Source organism: Phoxinus phoxinus (genome assembly GCF_949152265.1).
Source record: "Phoxinus phoxinus genome assembly, chromosome: 21".
NCBI classification, from domain to species: domain Eukaryota; kingdom Metazoa; phylum Chordata; class Actinopteri; order Cypriniformes; family Leuciscidae; genus Phoxinus; species Phoxinus phoxinus.
Window position 1 is genome coordinate 18,261,362 of NC_136896.1, and position 8,933 is coordinate 18,270,294.

Here is an 8,933-nt window from a genome sequence, read left to right on the forward strand (position 1 = left end):
ACTCTCGATCACTCCAGGCTTTGCTTTATTACTTTATTGCTTTCTCTCTTAAAAATGGTTGATGGTTAATTGTAAACCAATATAGGCCTATACTCACACAAATATATTTCAAATATTCAATAACAAATCATTTTACTGTTGTAAAAAAAACAACATTTTGGAGAGATAATATAAAAAATAATCAAAACATAAATTGTACAAAACCCCAAACATAAATGACCATTATGACCATATAGGCAAATTTATTTATTTATTTATTTATATAAATCTTAATTTAGGCCTACAGCAAATGCACCAGGCTACCGCAAAAAAAAAAAAACTGTTTTTCCCCTTTAAGGTATTTTGTTATTTTGGATAGACTAACATTTTAAGTTTTGAGAAAAATAATGAATTCAGAAGTAGGCTACAGGATAAGAACATGAAAGTGTTTGTATATTGTTTGCACTGCAGTAGCCTAACAGGCATAGCCTAGATGCAAACTTTTTACCCTAAACTTCTATATACATTTTCACAATTTTATGTGTTAATGTCTATTTTGACATCGCTTACCTCGGGTGTTTGATAATTGTTAACTTTAGGTATTTGATAAACAGCTCTATATTAGATGACCTTGAGCGGATGTTATGATCAACATGTTCTCAGCAGATGGCACTATAATGCTAGTATTCAGCAGACGCGCGCTCGAGTCTCGCTCTCGAGAGATATACGACCCCTTTCTCCTCACTATTCTAATGCTGCTCAGTGATTTGAACACACACACACACACACACACACGAACGAGCGCATTTGCCCAACCTCTGCCTCCCTCTCTCAGCAGAAGAAGCGCGCGTCAGTTCAGATTTAGTGCGGCAGTTTATCTACACATCTCCACACTGAGATAAGTTGCGGGAAAGATACGGGAGCACTTGCTCTGTTTTTGAGCTACTTTTTGCACGTCCACACATTTGATTAATTTGAGGATATCAGTTAAATAATCTGAACTGTAAGGCTGCAAGTTAAATTGTCGATCTATGGAGCGATGAACGTGTGGAAACGTAAACGTAACGCCTTCTAGCGTGTTTTCTAACTATTGGATCGAGCATCATGTCTGCGATCAGACGAAAATTCGGCGAAGATTATCAAGTGGTGAACACCAACCGGGCCATGTCCTTTTCTGCCCCGGCCAAAAGAAAGCGCCAGCGGTTCGTGGAGAAAAACGGGCGCTGCAACGTCCAGCACGGTAACCTTGGCGGGGAGACCAGCAGGTACATCTCCGACCTCTTCACCACGCTCGTGGACCTCAAGTGGCGCTGGAACCTGCTCATTTTCCTCTTAACGTACACGGTCGCGTGGCTCATCATGGCATCTATGTGGTGGATCATCGCGTACATCCGTGGGGACCTCGGTCACGGCCACGACGACTCGTACACGCCGTGCGTAGCCAACGTTTACAACTTTCCCTCCGCTTTTCTGTTCTTCATCGAGACTGAGGCGACTATAGGCTACGGGTACAGATATATAACGGAGAAGTGCCCGGAGGGCATCATACTTTTCCTGTTTCAGTCGCTACTGGGCTCGATCGTGGACGCGTTTCTCATCGGCTGTATGTTCATTAAGATGTCTCAGCCCAAGAAACGCGCAGAGACGCTCATGTTCAGCCAGGACGCTGTCATCTCACAACGGGACGGGAAGCTCTGCCTCATGTTTAGGGTCGGGAATCTCAGGAATAGCCACATGGTATCGGCGCAGATCAGGTGCAAGCTCATCAAGGTAGCGCTTTCTGTGGCAAATACTATACTGAAATATCAATAGAGCCCATGTGGATGGTGTGATGTGTGTGTTTGCGCACAGATTTTACTCGCAACAATGCTGTAGGGAAAATATCCGGCAAAAAAAAAAAAAAATAGTTACTGGCGTTCAGGTGAATGTAGCCTTTAGACTAGTTAACTGGTCCTCTCGGGGAATAGCAATATTGGATGTTTTGAAGCTTCTCGTTACATATGGGGAGTGGAGCTCGCGTCGATTTTAAGCAAAGCTCGTCATACTGTAAATTTGGCCATTGCTTTGCACCCCTAATGTAATGCAATCCGATCTAAACAGTCTTTGATATGCATATGTTTGCTGTGGCGTGCATAAATTAGGCTAATTGGACACATTCCATTTCTGATTATATGGATTCCCATGGGAAGCAGTCCATATTATTATTTATTAATAATAATAAAAAAAACAATTAAAGTTATGTCACCCCCATCCTTTGCCATATGTCATAATTTAACTCTAGGCCTATTTTGAACTGATTTCAATATAAAACATATAATAATAATAAATAAAAATGAAAGAAAATTTAAAAACAGAAGAATCTGAACTTGGACACTGCAAAATAAAACAAAATTTTAATGTATATTTCAGTTTTGTTTTTCAGTAAAAAAAAAAAAATAGGCCAAGGCTATATTTGCCATAGAAAATGTATAATATTGGAAATTTAAATATTCACTTGTTAATTGCTCTTTAATTATTTACAGTTTATTTTGTTACCTTATTAGCAAATTGTGTCTTTTTAAGTGGTGTATGCTTAAAATCATAAACAAGTCTTGTTTTAACACAGTTAGACTTTTACTGGAAAACTAACAAAAAAATTCTGATTAAATATTAAATATGAACAGATTTCACCAGCGCTTCCTCAGTGAGATGATATAATAGTTAGTGAACATATGGGGACAGGGCAAAGAAAATATTAGCTCATGTAATTATTACAAGAAATACTGTAAGACTGATCAGAGCAGAAAGGAGTAGAAGTGTAGAGGAGGGCTTTTGTGCTGTGTTCTTACAGAAGAGCATGATTGACACATGGCTCTCACCACTCCACAGCAGGCGCAATGCAGTGAGCACAGGATGACGGATGGTTGACTTCCCTTCTGTTCCGCCCTTTGTCTGTAAATGTCCTATGCAGAACACAGCAGCAAGCAAAAAAAAAAAAAAAACAGCACTCTCAGAGTGACCTGCAGTGTAAGCTGTCTGTCCCACCTCTACAGTCTCTTTTGCTTTCATTTACTGTTTTCTATGGCTAATGTCTGATAAGATTAACTAGACAGACTGTCTTAAGAGCGCCTCAAGAAGATAATGATTGACTTTATGGAAATTAAACTGTTTTCAAACAGTCATTGAAATTTGTAATTAAAGTTCTCCCTCAGGTCAAAGAAGTTCATTTGAGGAATACACAAAAACATCTCTTGCACTCATCTGCCTAAATTGGCAACTGCATGCTGGCCCGTGAGCTTTGATGCGTTTTCTACGGATATTTGAAGGACAATCCTGTGATCTTTTGTATGAGTAAGCATCTCACTCAGGCAGAGAGATTTGACAGGAGTGATTAAATATCACCAGGGACTTCATGCTGGGGACGAGCTTGGAGGAAGGGAATATTAGTCTCAAAGCTCCTTAATCCTGAACTTCAGTTTTTCCTGAACTCCAGAGAGCTGTCTTATACCTCCCTTGGCAGCCTCGCTTTGAAAAAAGGCATGTTAAAAGTGTCTTGTCGTAGGCTTACCGTAGCCTAATTTTGTTTTCTGTTTGAACTGTTTCTGCGAAATTTGACAAGACTTCAGTAGCTTTAGTCTTGGCTATGAGTTTGTGTGGTATTCTTCTAAAGTTAAAGCTTTACATATTTTTTGGACAGAATATCTGTCACAATAATGAGATTTTTTTAAACGTTTAAAATTGAATTTGCAGGCAAAAAAAAAAAAACATAAAAAATCGTACAAATTACAATGGTGACATTCTGATGTGTGTTTTTGGTTTGCACATGTGGGATGTGCAATCTACACTGGTTTCAGCAACAGTCAGGGACTGTCAGCAAATTGTTATAATTTATCTCCGCTACCTTTATCACACCAGGAGATGAAACATTGTGTTCCTCTTTGGTTTTGTTCTTGTGTTTAACACAGTTCCCTTAAAATTAGAATGTGTGTGTTTGGCTGTGGCCTGGTTGAACCCTGCATTATGGGGATAAAATGTCATGTTAAATGTCATTTTCTTTTTTTTGTCCCCATGAGGAAAACAGCATGTACATTTTTTTTTTTTTTTTTTTGAAAGTGTAGAATGAAAATGAAAATGTAAAAATGCAGAAAGTTTTCTGTAATGGGTAGGTTTATGGGGTTAGTGTAAGGGGTTCAAATATACAGTTACAGTTTAAAAATCATTATGTCTATGGAAAGCCATACATCATGGCTTAAAAACAAGTGTGTGTGTGTGTGTGTGTGGGTGTGGGTGTGTGTGTGTGTGTGGGTGTGTGTGCAGTTGCACTGCATCTATACTTGTGAAAGCTCACACTCTTTTCCTGGGATTGGAGCTCTCAGTCTGTTCACCATCTGTGTCCTTCGGCACAGGCAGCCAACCCCGCTGACTTCACTGCCAATCTCTAATGTTAATATGGAAACACAAGGCTATGTGTAAAGGTAGATTAACAAACCGTGTTTGTTGACTGAAGATGCCCTTTAAAAGGTTTTGTTGCATGTAGATATCTGTCCATTTTAGTAATAAAGACCAGTGGTCCATTTCGTGTAATTTTGCACAGCTTTGTCTGCGAGTGGGTAGTTGACATGTCACAATACATGACACAGCAGTCACTGTTATATTAGACTTAAACTAAAAATCTTTTAAACAGCACTGCAATATTACGCATTCAGTTTTGGATTATACTATATGTCAACTAACTCTCATTAGAGTATTAGTTGAGTGTAGTAGACTGTCAGTAGACTGTTGGGTTAGGGTTAGGTGTTAGGGTTCGGGTTAGGAGAATAAGTTGACTTGTAGTTGCCAAGTTACTTATAGTCAATGTCTGTTGGGGGACCAACAAAATAAAGTGTTAGCAAATATTAAGCAGACAATCTACTAATACTCTAATGATAGTTCGTTGACATGTAGTTGCAAAGTTACTTATAGTTAGTAGAATGTCTAAAGTGGATTATGGAACAAAAGTGTTACCCAACATTTAATTTAAATAATTGTATCTAAGCTTAGACATTTGCTGGCCAGATGGTCTCCTGACAAGGTGAAAAATGCCCACAACCCCACTGCCTGGCCAGGCTTAGAGACTAGCTAATGTCAGAAAACCATCCTAGGCTGATTTAACAGATGTTTTTAACAAAGGAATGACTGATTCAGGTTGCAGATGTTATACAGTCCCAGTAAAGTACACCAGATCACGGTAGTTTACTACAACCTAGCAAAGAGAATAAACCTGCAATGTTTGGGTAATTGCATCATGCAAATTGTGTTCAGCTTTGATTTTTGGAGTGTTTGTGCTGTTACCACATTTGTATAGTTCCTTCAATGAATCAATGGCTACAAAAGCACAGGCAGCATGTGCAAATACACATCACTATTAACGGGCACAATTCATTTTTAGTTCACCCCTGAGCACCACAGGCTGGGATCTTTATCTGAAAAATCCTGAGTGAATTAGCCTGGGTTTCCCCATACTGCCTTTGCGCAGCACGATTTTATTCACGCTGAAAGGCAGTCTGGAGACCATGGACCAGATTTTTGCCTCGTTTAGGGAACCAATCACAGAACGGGGAGGGAGCAGCAAGACGATGACGACATGCGACACAACTAAGCAGTTTGTTTATATCTATGGATTCAACATGGCAGCAGACGCGATTCACGCGAAGCTACCTTTTGATGCAGCCTTAGATATTGTTCTAAGTAGTTTAGAACGCAAGTTTATTTTGAAAAAAGAGCAGCTTTTGACGTCTCTACATACGTCGTCTGGTATAATGGAAACGATTGGCTATGAGCTACGTACAGGCGCATTTGATAGACATTCTTAGCACCCAATAAACGGCGCCGGGCATTCGTAAACCACGCCTCAAATACGAGAAAATGCACATGTGGTTCCCAGACCCAAGTCTCAACGAGAATTGGGTCTGGCGTTAGCCAGGCTATGAGTGAATGCCAATGAATGTGAAAAAGGTGAATGCCAAGATTAAATGTATTAGTACAAATGCTAGTACAGTACATGAAAGAGAAATCGTGAATGTGTCAATGTCCTAACTGCTTATCTCACCCTGTGTTTGCTTTAGTCTCGTCAAACCCCTGAGGGAGAGTTTCTACCATTGGATCAGCGGGAATTGGATGTAGGTTTTGGAACAGGTGCTGACCAACTCTTTCTTGTCTCACCCCTCACAATATGTCATGAGATCAATTCCAATAGCCCATTTTTCGACTTGTCTCAGCGTTCCCTCATGAACGAGCAGTTTGAGATTGTCGTCATCCTAGAAGGCATTGTGGAAACTACAGGTTAGTATCATACATTATCAGTATCATACATTCTCAGAAAAAAAGTGTTCTGAGAAAGAAATACAATCTTACTTTCAGCTTGACCCTTTTAACTTGCCATGTTTACTTTGAGTAACAAGCCTATTTTTCTTCACTTTGCAAGTTGATGTTAAATATAAGATGGGAATAAAATTATACAATACAATAGAAAGGCTTTTTCTTTTTCTTGGTCACACTACATCCAGGTGGCATGGTACACCTTTTTATTTGCACAACAATACGCTGGTATCTATCAAAAGTTTGTTTATTCCTAAATCCAGACAAATAAAACTGCCGTAGTGCCTTTTTATGTGATCTGAAAGTTTTTCAAATTCAGGTTTTCTCCAATTTTGACCTAAAAAACAACACAGACATGAGCACAACACATGCACGCATAAAAAACCCATGTCAGAATAGCAGTAAAAGATGCAGAGTTAAATTGGGGGTAAATGGGAAAAAAATTACATTTAAAATACCATAATGTCAAGCCATTAATTTTTTGCATTCTGTCATTAAAGTCTTTTATTTTCTTTCCATTGCCTCCAGACATCATACCTCTAAATACAATTTTTTGTCCTATTTTTCTTTTTGAATGAGGTCCAATTTATGCAAAAAAAAACAAACACATTTTTTAACATTGCTTTCAGGGTTCATGACCAATGGCCTGTTTTATATTAATCTATTCAGTTTCTGTCTCTCCATTGTAATATGAATCTATGGCTTCCCTTTCAGGCATGACGTGCCAGGCACGAACATCTTACACAGAGGATGAGGTGCTGTGGGGTCACCGATTCCTACCCGTCATGTCGCTGGAGGAAGGATTCTTCAGGGTGGATTACTCTCAGTTCCATAACACATTTGAGGTTACCACTCCTCCATATAGTGTGAAGGAGCAGGATGAGAAGTCCTCCTTGCCCTCCCCCGGTCCTGTTCTCTCCCCTACGTTGCTCGATGTTCGTAGTCGCAAAGAGCGCATCTTCTCCTTTGACGGGATTCTTCTCACAGAAGAACCCGGGTCCAAATTACCAAGCAAGCTCCAGCGTATGACTTCCAAGAATGGAAAAGTGGTCCTCAAAACTGGAAGTGCGCAGCCTACAGAAAAGGCCTCCAGTACGGGTGACCTGCTCCTCAGGGTGCAGCGGCTCGGATCCCTTGTGGGTCAGGGGGAGTCAGAAAATCAACTCCAGCTCAAACCTCTTAAGATGGGTTCAGAGGCCCACACCCGGTCGGCAGGAGAGCTGGAGCATCACAGACTGTTTCCAATCCCTGCTCCGGTCCCAGGCCCGAGCCTCAACCTGTTGCCTGCCTCCAGTGGCCACCCACAGGACAACCTCCCCCCTAAATTACGCAGAATGAATGCAGACCACTGAATGGGTCTTTATTTTTCACACAGAGATGATTAGTGAGTCATAAGGTAGGGGCACACCAAACCGACGCCAAAGAACTAGCGCTGATGTGCCGCCAAACTGAACAGCCAATCAGAGTTCTCTCTCTCACTGACGGACTGACGCCGAAAAAAATACAGCGCCATCTTAACTACAGCCAACGGTGCGGAACACACCGTAAAAACTAAGTCGGCCGAAGCTTAAAAACGGCCCGACGTTGCCCAACCGTCGGCTTGGTGTGTCCCTGGCTTTAAGAGGTAGAGATAGAGATAATTCTCTAAATCATTAATTATTGAATAATATTTATTTAAAAAAGGCCTACAGTATACTGTGATTCCTCTTCTCCATGCTTATGGAAGAGCTGCATCCATTTGGTCAACAATCAAACTCATTGCTTTGCCCTCAATAATATGAGTATTGTAGATATTCTGAATTCAATTTGAATTCAAAAAAGCTTCAGCTACTTTTAAATAATTAAGCACCTTTATAGTATGAACACAAAATATCACATGCATTTATTTATAAGTTATTTATCAAGAATTTATTTAGAGCAATGTTTATTGATACAGTGTGTACAGACTTTAAATGTTTAAGGCTTTTTGTCATTTCTGTCAGCAATACAGTATATGTATATATGTACTGTATATATACTTTCAAAAGCATATCTATTGCCACCAATGTTAAAAGAAAATCCTGGTATGTGAATTATTTACATCCATCAATACTGAGGTTAAGAAAGAAAGAACTGAAATAACTTTTTTCTTTTTTTCAAAAGAACATTTTTAAATATTTCTCAAATTGTTTCATTGGGAGATGGTATATATATATATATATATCAGTACACATATACAAATACAGTATGTCAATTATTGTGCAGTTAAATGAACAATTCTGACTTTTAATAAATTCATTATTCATTTCTACAACAGAGTACAATAACTTGGAAAGCATTATTTCTGTATTCCTGACTGGCATCTACAAGTACATTAGTTATAGTGGCCAGACAGGCAAACCATGGCATGAAACATTTAGTGTGTAATTGAACCTTTCAATCATGCTATTTGCATTAGGTCCCATCTGTGTTTAGGACCAGAGACCCTTGCACCCTCTACATCTAACACAAATTATCATCTCAGGAAACCTCTTGATCTTTACTTCAGGCAGTGGGAGGAAGTCAAAGTAATTAAATTTGCCTCCAAGAAAGAATAACTGTGTACACGGACCATGCCATAAACCAGCCATTACTCTTAA

The 8,933-nt window shown here is 39.5% G+C and overlaps 1 protein-coding gene across 2 annotated transcripts; it reads left to right on the plus strand.

Annotated features, from left to right (window-relative positions):
• Window positions 1-831: 831 nt before the first annotated feature.
• Window positions 832-8,609, plus strand: kcnj19b (potassium inwardly rectifying channel subfamily J member 19b; the record flags this gene model as incomplete). 2 transcript variants are annotated; one of them, XM_079596324.1, is made up of 3 exons in its annotated part: window positions 832-1,749; window positions 6,063-6,279; window positions 7,030-8,609. In XM_079596324.1, the coding sequence occupies exons 1-3, from the start codon at window positions 1,084-1,086 to the stop codon at window positions 7,665-7,667; spliced, it is 1,521 nt and encodes a 506-aa protein (XP_079452450.1). In that variant the 5' UTR covers window positions 832-1,083. The 2 variants fall into 2 exon arrangements, with proteins under 2 accessions (XP_079452450.1, XP_079452451.1); XM_079596325.1 differs by lacking the exon at window positions 7,030-8,609 and having other exon boundaries at window positions 946-1,749; window positions 6,063-6,284.
• Between the last annotated feature and the right edge of the window lie 324 nt (window positions 8,610-8,933).